Genomic DNA, 15,073 nt, shown 5'->3' on the forward strand with positions numbered 1-15,073 from the left:
TCCACTCTCCTCACCTGTCCTCCCCCTCAGCTGTGGGGTATCACTCCGGCAGCCCCAGAGTATACAACCACGTGGCTACATCCTTCTCTACCACAGCCACTGCACATTCAGCCACAGTCCCCATCCAGCATCTGCTTTTGGAACAGCAGCAATGGTCAGAGTCAGCCAGGAGGCACCGAGACTGCTGCCTCCCTCTCACCACCCTCCCCCAAAACCAAAGTGTGGGATTTTCCAGAGGCAGTGATGCCCTAGGCCATGACAATGACCTCCAAGCCATAGTAGATTTTCTTCCTGGCAACACAAGCCACTCCTTGGGAGCCAATGGGTAAAGGGCTCACGGTGAGAGGCTCTTCAGGGTTCTTCATTCTCCTCAAGCCCCTCCAGGTGCTGGGTGTAGAGGCGATGCTAATGTCTGTTTCACCTCTCTTCCCAATACTACTCTCCTCATTATCTTCCCCTTGTTTACCCTGAAGAAGCTGGTATTTCTCATCAGCCCTCTCCTGCAGGGCTGCAAAGGACAACTCCCTCTGCCAGAGGAGAGTCCCCATCCAGACAGTGGGGGCAGGACATGGGATGGAGAGCAGCAGAGTCCTTTATCATTCAACATCAGGAATCTTCTTGTACACCCACAGCTCCTCAGGGGACATTCAGGGCTTCCCTTGCTGAGCCTGGGACACTTCTGAATTGACTGCTTTCTGGCCCAGGAGGGGGTCATTAGCCCTCCAAACAGTGAAGGATGGAAGTGGTCACAACATAAGCAGATACCCACCCCACCTGCGGGAACCCCACACAGGGAGGGATAGGGCTTCTTACAGGGAAAAATTGTTACCTCTCATGCCTCCTTCCTCTGTGCATTATTGCCTGGAGACCCAAACCCTCTCCAGACCTTGTGGACAGATATAGAGAGCATACCTGTGGGCCCAACATTTCCCATCCCTTGAGAGAAGATAGACCTCCTCCATATCCCCAGAGGAGGCCACTTCAGGCCATGGCTGGACCCTCAAAGACAGCCAAGAGGGCAGGGCTGGCCACGGCTAGCTGGGAAGAATGGGACTGTTGCTGTCATTCCTCTGTGAAGGTCCAAGCTATGGGATCTCAGAATGGTTCACCTGTCTTTGCACCTTTGGTCGCTCCAGTCAGCACTGAATTCAAGGCCCTTGGCCGGCAGGGGAATAGGCCACTATCTTTGATGAGACGGGCTCTGCCTGAGGGACTACTTCCTTACCAATCCATTCTTTTCCATGCGAGTGACCCAGTGCAGCTCCCAAGAATGCCTTTGCTCCCTTCAGATGTACAGGCCAATGAGGGAGAAACTGTTCCCAATCCTAGAAAGCCACCAGCAGGGCTTCAGAAGTCCTCACCAGAAAGAGCACCACAGATCCCTAAGCAGCTGGGGAAAATGACAAAGACCTGCTGGCATGGAGACTGCAGGGGCTGAGCTCACCAGGCAGAGCTGCCACCACTGGGTGCCCAGCCCTGCCCCTGATTGCCCACCCCTGTACCTGTCGGGGTGAGGCCACAGCTTACTATCACAACCACCAACACCTCCACCCCTAGCCCCACCCCACAATTTTCCCTGCTGTCCCTGAGGACATCTGCAGCTACATAGAGCAACCTTCAGGAGGTGCTTGATGTTCATGAGGCCCCTCTGATCCTCAAAGGGCTACCCCACTCCCTCTGATGCTTGTCCTTGCATCAGGGGGAGAGTCGTTGCTCTCTGCAAGGTGCACTGGCTGGGCTGGGGACCTTTATTTAGCAGGAAGGGACAGAAATGTCCCAGTCCACAGGCTGTTGGGCACTACAAGGACCATGGGCTCACACAAATCTGCAGGCTCCTCAGACCTGTCATGCTGAGGGACAAGCTGTGCCACCTGCTGAAGACTCATTGCTCTGGGAAGAAGATGGCGCTGACCCTTGCCGTGGCAGATTACAACCTCATCTTCATCAGTGAGGGCCCTGTTCAAGGAGGGAAGGGGACCCAGGGGGCAGAGCGCTTCCCTGTACCACGGGGACCACAGCTCTGGCTACAGAACTTGCTGGTGTACAGCACTGTTGGTACCCCTGGCACCACCACTGCTGGCCAGCAGGTTCCTCACCCCCCTTCTCTCTCCCTCCAAGTGAAAGAGCTCAAAATCCCATCATTAAACCTCATAGGATGGAGGGAAGGTCTCTGCAGGGGCTGGGTATTCTCCTTGCTTTGGGCAGAAGGGTTCTCCATTGTGTTCTTGTGGGAGATCTTCACCAGTCTAACTGCCAAGCCTAGTTGCTGCAGTGGTAGAAAAGCATGGTCTACTTTAGCTGCCTCATGGATAAAGTCTCATGCCGTTACCTCTGGTGGAACAGCAACCTTTTCACCTTAGAAATGCAACCCAAGGTGCTGGAAGTCACTGAGGACATGCCTGTCACCTGATGTGCCTTTCACTCTGTATAGAATGGGGGTCAGTAATCCAGTTGATGTCTGTACCCTAAAACCAGGCCCAGAACATTTATAATTCTTCTAGCTGATATTTGCCTTCTTTGTTGGTCTGGTTTCTCCCAAGTGCTATTCCGTGACAGGAACTTTAAAATATCCCACTGAACTGCACTGGCAGGGGTAGATATCAGGCCACAGTACATGTCCGTCAGAAGATCATGCCGTGCAAACTCCATACACCTGACCATGCTTCCTCCATCTGAACCTGAGTAGCAGAGCATAAGCCACTCCTGGCTGAATGGCATCTGTTTCACACAACAACATGTTGTAAGCTTATTCTTCTCACATCACCATCCATGGTGCTTGCCACCACCTCCAGTAGGATGAGGCTGGCCTACCAATAATTTAAGAACCTGTTAAAGAATATGAGCTGTATAGCAGCTTCCCAGGACCTCTGGATGAACACATGAAAGAAGAGCTATCCTTTCCCTCATCCTGAAGGTGCTAGAAGGTAGAGTAGGAAGTTGTGGGCCAAGTTCTTCTCTTACAAATACATGATGGCACCAAGGCAGTGGAGGAATGTGGCAGAACAAACAGGATATTTTCAGGCTGGAGAGGCTGGCTGCCCTCAGGAATTCAGTGGGTGCCACATGCAGCAGGGCAAGCTCTGGGTCCTGGAAGAAGTTCAGGTCCAGAACACCATTGCCTGGTTTCAGACCCAGCTCCTTTGGGAGATGGATCATGGCACTTATTCCTTCCAGAAGTGAGGTGACAAAAACACATTGCTTGCATCCTTGCAAAGGGTACTGCTCCTCATGTTGGTCCAGAGCAGAGGTAAGAAGGAGGAAGGACTTTATGTGCAGCCCACTTCTGTTTGGGTAAGATTGATTTCTGCATTTGCTGTGCTCTGAGCAAAAGTACCCAATGGTTGACCAGGACTCACTGGACCTCCTTTCTACTGTGGCTGAGATCTCAAAAACTCTCCACCACACGCCGAGTAACAAAACTCCAGGCTCTCCAAAGCTGCCAGGCTGAGCCTCTCAGGAGTAAAGAGCTTTACCTCTCATGAGAGAGAGGCATGAGAGTTCTTCTGCCAAAAAAATTGGGACCTTTGCAAAGGGAGGGACAGCTGCACAGTTATTTCTCCTCAGCACAGATTACAGCAAAAGCTATAATGTAGCTAAAGTCTGTGCTGGTGTATGTGGTCCACCCAGACCAGAGCCACATGATTCCAGTCCAGAGCATGAAACTGTGTATGATCTAAGACCACAAAGAGACAGTCTGTCATTGGGTCTCCTCCTCCTGGTCTCCCAACCAGGCAAAAGTGTTTAACAGAATAGGTAATGACTATTTTATGGGGACCCTGAGGCATTCATTTTCAACTCCATGGGGTTTCTCCAGCAGCTGTGTACAACTGCAGAGTGCTGCTTCAAGCTCAACAAGGTCCTCTTGGCTTCAGAAGGGGAGTGAGTCAGGGCTGTGCTATTCCAGTCATTGCCACTCCATCACCATAGAGTCCTTCCTCTGTATTGTCTGTTAGGGCATGATGGGCTGGGTGCTTACAGAAATAAAGTTATATGTGGTCATGTGGGTTTAACCCTGCTGACATGCCTCCTCACAGTCTGGTACCCAGAAGACCTGGGACACACTCAGAACTCAGAAGCTCTATGGAGTAATCAAGTCTCTCATGATCACCAGCAAGGGGAAATCTCCCTGTTGAGCCCCAGCTGAATAAAACTCACCTCCGTGTGCAGGCAGAAACCTTGTCACTGCATGGAATGATTGTCCCTGCAGCATCACTAAAACCGGGGACCACTGGGTCAGTGGGTCTGGGTCAACCCCACACTGCTTGCCTGGTGCACAGTGTAGAACACCCAGATTATACCACCATCTCTTACCTCAGGCAAGTCTCACAGGAGGGTAGCCCCCTCCAACACCTAGCTCCGTGGAGCTACCTCTGAGGCCTTGGCCTGTGACTCCCTGTCCAACTCACACATCACTTCAGTAAGCTTTGAACAACCAGATAACCTCCCTTGAGAACACCTCTACACATTCATACATCCATTGCTCAACTTCCTCACCCTAACACACAGTCACAATACATGGTTGTAGGACCACTCATTGTCAGGAGAGAATGAGGAACCGGATGGCCAGTTTCTACTCTAATCTAATTCCATGGACCACTGGGAACATCAGCTGGAAAAATCCTCCATCAAGCAGAATGCACAAGTTTGTTCACAGGACTCCCTGACTCATGTCTCTTATGCAATGAGAGGGAGACTGGCACCTCTGTACATCAAACATGCCAGTCTTCTGACTCGTTCAGAACTTGTTATGGCTGCACTTCTCACATCTTTACTTGTACAGTTCCAACCCCAAGACCTAATAAATTCTGGGCCCTCTTTATCAACTTCCCTGTTTCTCACCAAGCTGGCTATCTCCAGCTCCAGGACGAGGAAAACCCAAGATCCCAGCAACAAGCGGTGCTATTTCTATTCCCTTGTTCTGGGCAGGGCATCACTAGGCAGCATCCACCAGTCCCTGGATACCACGGAAATACAGGGGTGCTCTGCTCACTGTTCCTCTCTGGTTCCCTATTTTTCTGGTTTTAGCCTGTTAGTTTTTATCCTGTTCTCTTTTCTTATTTTTTTCTTCTCCCCCACTCCTCCACCCCTTCCCCACCCTAGTGATTGTCTTTTTTTCTCCCTGCTTTCTTTTCTTCACTCTCTTCTTCTTTTTGGGGGGCACTGGGAAAGTAGGCATTTAGTATTTGTTTGGGATGGATATCAGCTTGTCCCTAAAGTGGGAGAGGATGTGTAAGAAAGAGTGTAAGAACAGGGGAAACAGTAGTGGTATTTTCCCAGAATACCTGTCCTAGCCTCATGCAATTTATACCTCAAGTAGTTCCTGAGACAGAGATGTTGCCTCTGTATTTAGTCATCTTTAAAGGAGTTTCCTTCTATTCATCTGTTCACTTTTTAAACCAAAGAAAACTTTTAGTACCCATAGCATCTTATGTCAAGGAATTCCACAATTTAACTCTGCGTTATATGAAGAAGTGCTGGCTTTTGTTTGTTTGAAAATTGCCACTTGCTAGTTTCATTTGATGACTAGATTCTGTTTTGAAAAAGATAATGAAATATCCTTCCCTCTTCATTTTCTCCATGCTGCTCATATTACAGAGAAAATGCAGGATTTTATAGATATCTGTCATAACTTTCCCTAATCATCTCTTTTCCATACTTCAGAAATCCCTACCTATTTAAATGGCTCCTCACATATAAGCCACACCATACCTTTGATTGTCTTTGCTGCCCTTTCCTGAATCTTTTCCAGTTCGATCATGTCCTTTCTGAAATGGGAATGGACAATCAAGGACAACACATGATATTCAAAATATGGGCATAGCATGGATTTATGCATAGCATAATGCTGTTTCTCATTTTATTCTCTATTCTTTTCCTAATTACTAACATTCGATTGGCATTTTTACTGGTACTGAGTATTAAGCTATCCATTATAACCCCAAGATCTCATTCTTGCATGGACATAGTAAACTCAGAACCTCCATCATTGCAAATGTAACACTAGAATTACTTTTCCTGTGTGCATCACTTTACATTTATCTACATCAAATTTCACCCATAATTTTAAAACCTAGTCATTCGATATTGTGAAATCCTTTTGCAAATCTCTGCATACAGCTTTTCGTTTGCTCCTCCAAATGATTACGGTCATTATCATACTTTATTACCTCATTATTTACCCCCCTTTTTAATATCATTCATGGATATGCAAAAATCTGAAAAAATATCCCTGTGAAAACTGGCCATTTCATGCTAATCCTTGTTTCCTGTCTTTACCCAGCTACTTAATAATTTCAGGAACTTCCCTTTGATCCAACAGCAGATTCTTGTCTGTAACAGCCTGGGGTGAGTGACCTTTACAAATGTGCTTTGCAAATCCAAGTAAACTATAGCCATTGGATCTCCTCTTTGTCAATATGCTTGTTGACCCCTTCTAAGACTTGTAAGTTATGATATCCCTTAACAACAGTAATGTTAACTCTTCCTCAGTGTATCTTATTTGTCCATGCATGAGCTAATTCTGTTCTTTGGAGTAACGTTTATTAGCTTGTCTGCTAGGCTTATCTTACTTACTAGCCTATAGTTTCCCAGATCTCAAAATCATTTTAAAGGCTGTCATCACATTAGCTTACATCTTCTTGTACCAAAGTAATTGGAAGGCATTAAAAATCATAATCAGTAGTTCAGCTCTTTCTCCAGAAGTCTTGCATGAATACCATCTAATGAGTTGTTACTTGTTTGTCTACCTGCTCTACAACCTTATTTAGTAAGGCTTCAATTTGAAGCTGATCTTCTGATGCATCCCCAACAAGGAAAAGTTCCACAGGATGAAATTCCACAACTTCCTCCACAACGAACAGATACGAAATTGGTTTTGGTTTTTTGAGGTTAGGGGATGGTGGGGTGGTGGTGGTGGTCTGCTATGGTCTTAATCCCTCAAGTCACCTGAAGCTTCTTTAGTAGTAACATCATGCACTAAGTCCTAATCATTGCGCAAGACAAGGTACTTGTCTTTTACAGGCTCTTTGAATGGCTCCTGAAGTAAACATTTAATTTGCCAGCCTACACATAGGGTAACTGAAGTCCCTGTTACTACAGAGTTTCCTGCCTTCGCAGACTCTTTGATCTTCCTCTGGCTGTCACAGCTTCCTGTCACCATCCTGGCCAGTGATCGTAAATGGTCAGTAGTATAATCCCTAAAACTATTTTTCCCATGTGGAACGTCAATCCACATGCTAGCCATTTGGATCACCAAATTATTTTCTCCAATTTAGTTAAGAAGTTTTGCACTGAAACTTTCCCTATAAGCCATGTCTGAACAGCATCTGTGGATGCAACCACATCTTCCCAGGATACAGAAACTACATTTCCTTTAAAAGTCTAGTATACTCCTGGACTTGAGAACTTGGGGCTTAAACTCACAGAGAAACATCCTGATCATCTAATCTGACCTCCTTAAAAAAAGAGAGGCTAAGGGTATTCCATTTGCTAATTATATTTTATGTTGCTGTGCTTGAACTAGAGCATTATTTCTTTTTAAATCTTGATTTTTATGTGTTCAGGTGACAGAGGACTCAGTAAATTGTTCCAATAGTTAAGTATTTTTACCACTTGATTTTTTGCCTCATTTCCAATCTGAATGTATCTGCCATCCTTCCATTGCATCTTAACTGTTTTCTGCTAGGTTGAAGAGTCAGATGGTTTTGAGGGTTTTTTTCTTCACTCAAACACTTGGAGACTGTCATCGAGTCACTTCTGTAAGTTTTTATTTGTGGTTCCATGTTTATTTTCTGGCCACTCTTCAGTTTTGCAGTACTTCTCAAAGTGATAATAATAGAATTAGACAAAGTAGATGAAAAATAATTTTTTCACAAGTGCCAAATGCAGAGAAAATATAACCTTCTCTCCTCCTGTTCAATATTCAGCTCTTAATAGATCAAAGAACCACATTAGCTTCTTTGGCTGCAGCATCACAATAGTAGCTGTTGATCTACTGATTATCTGTTCAGATATCTATAATCTTTTTCAGTGTGACTGCTTTCTAACATAGAGCTCTGGTCCTGTAAATACTGTTCACACTCTGTCATTAGATATATGAACTCATACTTGGTTAGATTGAAACACACACTGTCTGTCAAGATTCAGTACTCCAAACGAATCAAACTGTTCCATGTCAGAGATTTATCCTTTTAATTTGTATTTTCATTTTTAGCAGTTCTTCCAGTCTTTGTAGATTCTACCAAGCTTATCAGTATTTTAGATTGCCCTCAGGATTTTGAGCAATATGTCAAAATCACATGGTACTGACAACTATATTCAGAATTGTGGGATCACATAAGGAACACAAGCTTTTCAACAATGATTCTTTCTTTGTTACTATTTTGCTATCTATTGAATTTTGATGCACTTATTCATATTCATGAATTCATATTCATATATTATCAGTCAAAGAATCATGTGGTACTAAGTTGGTTGCTAACTGATTAGTGTTTTTATCTTTTACCAATCTAGTATTTTAGATCCATTACCATGATTGTAGGTAAAGGTACTTCTATCATAGAAGCACTTGGTTGCAGGGAGTCTCATAAAAGTCATGAAATTAAGTTAGCTTGACAGAATCTGTTTTGCATAAACCCCTTCTGACTGGCATATTTGTCCTTCTAATATTTTATTGGGAATTATATCAGATTGACAAAATTAAGTACCCAGGTCATCTCACAGAACTTTTAAAGTTGTGATAAAACCCAAGCTTTTCAACTCCACATCTTCCTCACTATTTCAAGATTTATTGAAAAACAAGGCTTTGACTTCTTATCCAACTGCTTAAAAACACTTGAGTGCAAGTTGTCTTGAATTGGCTGTTGTAAGTATCACTCTAAAATCATGGTGGTTTGCAGTTGGAGAGTATATCCTTATTAAATGAGCTGAAAACTGTTTTTCTCCTACTTCCCCCAGGAAAACAGGCCTAAAATATTTATTGATTAGTTCACTTCTTCTGCTTCAATACACATCAGTCTATACAAGTCAGAGCCCCAGCTCTATCATGTCAACGAAATACTACTCATTACTTCCATTTTCCCATCAGCTCCTTTGTAATTTCTCTCATAATTCTCTCATATTACTGCCCACAAGAGTTCCCAAAGTCAGTTTTGATGTTCCTCAAAATCACATCTGTTGTGTTCTCCACAACCAAAAAAAAAGAAAAGAAAAAAAAAAAGTCTTAGGTTAATCAGCAACATGTCAAAGACTCTTTTCTTATACTAATGACCGTTGCTGATACACTTATCTTGTACATGTTTTTTTAATATGCAATCATGCTATTTGTTAGCCCTCTCCCCACAATAACTCTGAAACCACTAGCCTTTCTCAGTAACCCTGATGAGAGAGAGGGGTCTCAGACACTATCAGTTTGTATGCGCTTCATGACCACTGGCTGTCCGGGAGACAGTTCTGTTCAGATCCTTACTGGCAGAAGCAAGTTCTTATCCCAGAGCCCTGTAGTTGAGTTTTTAAAGTGAACAGATTGAGAACTGCTCGGAAGAAGAAAGGCCAGACTGGGAAGAAGTAGGAATAATGAAGAGTGAGACCAAGCACAAAGCAGTCTGATCTGGAAGGGAAGGTGTCCCTTTGTCCCTCTGTTCTGCTTGTCTCCCCCCCCAGGTAAGAGAGGAGCAAGATACCTGGATGCCCTACTTCATGCATTCCCACTGTTTTACCCACATTGCCTATAAAGTGGAGGTTTCTACACACAACTGTCTGCTCCTTCTCCTTCCATCTGTGTGCATGCAAGTAAATGAATATATCCTTAATGCCATGACTCAGTTTCCTTCTGCATTACCATTTCCTCTCCTAGGCTTCTCCCTCTCTTTATTTCTTTTCACCGACTCACATGTTGAAGGTGAAGGAGGGAGGAACTGGACACTGGGCCCCCTTGATATGATGTATGTATGCAGACTGGATGCCTCACTTTTTCACACTCCAAGTGCATAGACTACATTTGCCGTACCAGATCTCAGTCCACACACCTTCAGATCTGTGGGGGGATGAGTCAGGAGGACAATGAAGGGGATGTTCACTGATTCCTCCAACTGCTTACCCCCTCTCCTGTCAGTCTCCTATCCTGCTCCCACTCTGCTGAATCTAAAATGGCTGGATTAGAAGAAGTGGGTGGTCTTTGGCTCCATTTCTCCTACTGTGGATGCTATGAGCCATTCATTTACACTTAGTATAGTACATCCAGCGAGAAAGTAACATCGAAAGTACGTACTCCTTCCTCTGACAGTACACTGGCTATTCCTTGTAGAGGGGAGTCCAGCAAACGAGCTAGCTGGCTTTGACAGGTCAGATTTGACCCAGAGACTGATAAATGAAGAGCACTGTCTTTTCCATTCTGCATGGCCTACACAGTGACTGATACTGTGTGCATGAGCCTAAACCAGCTATCACTTGAGAGGTTTCTTGCAAAATTGCCAGACCAAACAAATATGGGGAGGACTTCAGCTGACAGCTGGAGTTATTATGGTGAGGGAGTTTGTAGCACATGGTACTCTCAGTAGTTAAAGGAAAGCGGTGATGGGGGCAAGGCATAGTACGAGTGTACTAACGACATGTAGAAGACCTGGGGTCCTCAGGCAGGACAGGACTAAAGCACCAGGTCAAACCTAACTCAGAAAGTCAGCCACTCCAGGCTTTAGATCCTAAGCACAGGATCATGGTATAATTCAGGTTGGAAGGCACTTCTTGAGGTCCAAACTCCTGCTCAAAGCAGAATTAGCTATGAGGTTAGACCAGGTTACTCAGGGCTTTATCCAGTCTGGTCTTGAAAACCTCAAAGAATGGACACTGCACAACCTCTCTTGGAAACCCCTTCTAATGCTTGACACTCCTCATGGTCAAAAAGTTTTTCCTGTGTGAGCATCTGTAGTTTCTCTTCCCCCACACTCCAAAAGTACTATTAGTTTTTAATTTCTTGGAGTATTTTTCCACCATTTTATGTCACTTCACAAAACATGTCTGCTGCAGGCTTCTGTGACATGAGAGAAATCAGAGACACCACCAGAAAAAACAGAGCAATCTTGAGCTTAATAGGCTTGAGCTTTCTATTCATTTAAATCCATTCAATGAATTAAGAGAGATCTTGTCACACTAGTCAGAACAGTCAATATTAGGAGATGTCTAAGCTGTGGTCAAAGGTACACTTGCAATGTATTCAGACATCTATGCAGGCCTGAAATCTTAAATTTGGCTAATTCAGTCACTGATGGTAATCAAGCTGGTCTTTGCATTTAGTTGGCATTCAAATATCTACAAGTTCCCAGCTGGATTTTCCAGCCTTAACTGTCCAGCAACCTCAGTGAAAACCTCCTTTACATTCACTGAAATTGAATAGTCCCAGCTATCACGAGAGTCTCTAGGCAGCCCCTAGGCAGCTCTCTGGGAACTATGATGGGGTAATTATCCCCAATATACAGACCTGACTTGTAGCTATTATCAGAGGCAGAAGCCAGCTGCAATGCTCATTGTGTAATTGCTATCATGCCATGTAACACAAACCACATGTATGACATTGAGGTGTGAGTGGGTGCATCTGTGGAGAAGGTGACTGGGCATCAGTTTAGCCTTTTAAGATCACTTTTCAGCTTTTTTCATACCCTAATCCGATCATTGCCATATCTGATCATTGCCATTGTGATTTCTGGTGTCCTTTATAAGACTGAAAGATGTTATACGACTCCATTTCAATTTTACGCATATGGAGCTGCTCTGTTATGACCCTCTCAGTTACTTTTCCCCAGGGAGAAATAACCAGAAAACTCATATTTAGGGAAGAAAATGTAAAGTTGCACATCACTAAACATGTGCAAACTATGACATCTAACTAGATCATAGTAAAACGTCCCTGTGGGAGATGGAGAAATCATGTGGCTTGCTTAAAACTGGAATGGAAAAAGGCCCGGAGCAAGCTCAGGGCATAATCCTGCACTGGCCCTTGTGTGGTGAATAAACTAAATGTGACTGATTACAAGCTTTCTATCACTAATTAAAACCTCCCAAATTCTGAGTTCAAAATCTGCTACATGCAAATTCCAAGGTAAAACCAATACAAGCGTACCACCCTTCTTCTGTTTCTAGGACCTACATGGTCTTGGAAAGGCAATACAGAGCCTGTATATTGAACTAATTCTGCAAAAATCTAACCAGATACACTGTACAGCAAGAACACAAAGCTCTACTCATGCTAGGGTGTTAGTTTCCAACCACATCCAAGAGCTCAGACCTAGCACTTAAAAGCACTGATTTCCCAAAATAGGTCTGAAGAATCCTCCCAATAACTCCAGTAAGGCTGGAGTAAGAAATATCTAGGCTGCCAAATAAGAATTGTTCTGAATAAACCTCCATAGGTGGAGGAGTCCAAGTAAAACTCAAGGATCCCACCTTCACCCAGTCCAACCTCTAGGACTCTAAACAGATGAAGCCCTTACTGAAGCAAAACAGTGTAAAAGTTTCATATGAAGCAGGCAGGCATCAGGCACTATTACTACATTTGTATCTGACTCCCATAGAGATTAGAATCAGAGTGGTGCAATCCCCCTTAACACACACCTTCATAACATGAGGTCAAGGAAAAATCCTTAGTTAACTGTATAAATAGGTCCCTAATGTCCACTGTGCTCTCACCATCCAGAATGAGCATATATTGCACAAACCAAAAGTCACTATAGTATGGGAAGTCCAATATCTGTACCATTAAGGTCTATATTTAAGGACTGCAATTTGCAGACAAAGTGAATTTTCAATTATCATTATCCCATCATCATTTTAATGCATAGATGCTCTTTTATATTTTCATCTATGCCCACATAACCGTATGACATTTATAAATATATATAAATATATATATATATATATATGAGAATGATACTTGCAATAGCTCAGTTATACAAGGCTTTTTTGTAACACAGATTCCAGGTCACAGATCATAAAAATGCTGCCATGCACAGGAACAAATACTTGTGTGGTTAAGTTTGACAGCTTAAGCACATTTTGGAGTGGAGAGTGGATGTTACTAGATGTGTGTTTGTCTTTATTTGAACAGTGTTGTGGGGAGAGGGACCAAGAATTAACGCTGCTAGTTCAGATAGACATTGATAGAAGGGGTATAGATAATTTGCCAGCTAACAGGATAATAATGCCCTTGGCAGTATGTATGTGTGGAGGATATGGGAAAGGCAGGAGAGGGAGGCAATACGTGTTTTGATATGCTATATAGACACAGATCCAGGTGAGCTTGAAGAATCTTAAGGGAAGTATTGCAGTGATCTTTGCCATGTGGACATTACAGAAGACATAAGAGATTTCTTGAGGTCATGAGGACGTTTGAGACCGCTAAGAGACATAGGCTAGATGTGGGAATTAAATCCCAAAGTAGAAACTGGAGTCTGTAGTTTAAAGTTTGCTGCTGCAGGAGTAGATGGTTCCCTGGAAGTGCTCACAAAGGGCCTTCCCATTGAGCCAAGAAGTGTCACAGGACCAGGCTTTGACACAGTCCCTCAGATTTATTCCGGGGAGGTGGTTCAACTCCCTTGCCCTCAGAGGTTTCCTTTTCCCACAGATGTCACAGTGCCTGTGTGCTTTGTGGAAAGGCTTGAGAGAGAGACATGAACTACCAAATGAGCTGTGTTTTTCTCTCAGAGATTGTTTTGGTGGCTTGAATGACATGTCCCCATGTAACTGATGTCTGTACATGTGGTTTGCACAGAAAGAAATTTTCCTGCAAGGAGGAAAGTGTGCCACAGGATGCTGTTTTTACCTGTAGAGACCTGCGCTTAGGGATCAAGGGATCTTTTGGTATCTGCATGTATGTAGGAGAGGAGAGCTAGGTTACATAGCCTAAAGGCTTGGGATCCTCTGCTGTAAAATGCGCGTGGCCCAGTGGAAAGCTGCGATGCCTCCCACTGTGTCCCCTTGCAAGGGCTCTGCGAGAGGGAAGGGATTCAGTTTTGTTTGCTGTTCTCCATTGAAGTCTACGTAGGGGGAAGGAGGAGAGAAGACGACGTGCAGATCATGCAATGTTATGTATACTCGGATAACAATAAACCGCTACCGAGCAAAGGAGGCAGCCGCCGGCCGCCTGATCCCGCTTGGGGAGGCACGCCCCGCACCCACTCCCCCTCTCCGGAGGCACCGCACTGACCCACATGTTCCGCGACCTTCCACCACGGGTGATACGGGGAGACGTCCCCTCTGCCCCGGGCATGCCCCGCAGCCCCGCTCCCCCCGGCCCCGCTGCCAGCACCTAGGCCAGCGGCCGGGGCTCCGCGGCGCCCCGCGTCCGCGGCGCGGGGGACCGGGGCAGGGGGAGGTGAGGAACGGCCGCGCTCAGCTAATGGCGCTGGACGGGCCCTGGGCAGCCAGGAGGGGGCTGCGAGGGGCGACCCGCCACACACCGTGCCGGGGGTCATCGTGCCATTACCCGGGCGGGGGCCGCGACTGCCCGAGCATCCTCTAGCGCCGTCCCCGCCAACGCCTTACCCACAGTGCGGGATCCGATGCAGCCCATCACTCCGGCAGGGCTCCGGGGAGAGGCGGCAGCCTCAGCAGCGAGGAGGCGGAGGAGGAAGGGAGCGGGGGAGGTCGGAAAGAAGCCGGTCCCTTCAGCGGGAAACGCCGGGGTGGCCCAGCCGGGACCGGCGCGGGGTCATGGTCAGGTACGAGCGCGGGGTGCCCCCGCCGGGGCGACGCAGGCGGGAGGGGAGCCCGCGGGCCAGGCTGTCATCTGCCGCCTTCGCGCTTTGTTCCGCTCCCCTTGCGGCTCCCTCGCCGCGGCCGCGTCCCTGCCTCCGCCGTGCCCCCCCCCCTCCGCCCGCTCCCCCCTCGGCGGCTCCCCGACGGGGAGGCGGGCTGAGATTGGGTAAACAGCTCCGGCCCGGCAGCGCCGCTCCTATTGGCTGCCGGCCTCCGCGGCCCGGGGAGGCAGGGCCGGGCCGGGCCGCGCCGTCCGGCCACCCTCGGGGAGCGCGGGACGGGGCCGGCGGCGGGGCGGAGGCGAGAGCCTGCGCGGCGGGCGGACAGG

The 15,073-nt window shown here is 46.2% G+C and overlaps 1 protein-coding gene across 1 annotated transcript in view; it reads right to left on the reverse strand.

The window, feature by feature from the left end:
* FAM131B (family with sequence similarity 131 member B) overlaps positions 1-14,814 on the reverse strand; it is a 33,807-nt gene extending 18,993 nt beyond the window's left edge. The window contains exon 1 of the mRNA XM_075510382.1: positions 14,533-14,814. Coding sequence (XP_075366497.1) covers positions 14,533-14,560 — 28 coding nt within the window. The 5' untranslated portion in view covers positions 14,561-14,814. The remainder of the gene's footprint in view (positions 1-14,532) is intronic.
* Between the last annotated feature and the right edge of the window lie 259 nt (positions 14,815-15,073).

The sequence above is a fragment of the Mycteria americana genome, chromosome 1 (assembly GCF_035582795.1).
Source record: "Mycteria americana isolate JAX WOST 10 ecotype Jacksonville Zoo and Gardens chromosome 1, USCA_MyAme_1.0, whole genome shotgun sequence".
In the NCBI taxonomy this organism is placed as follows: domain Eukaryota; kingdom Metazoa; phylum Chordata; class Aves; order Ciconiiformes; family Ciconiidae; genus Mycteria; species Mycteria americana.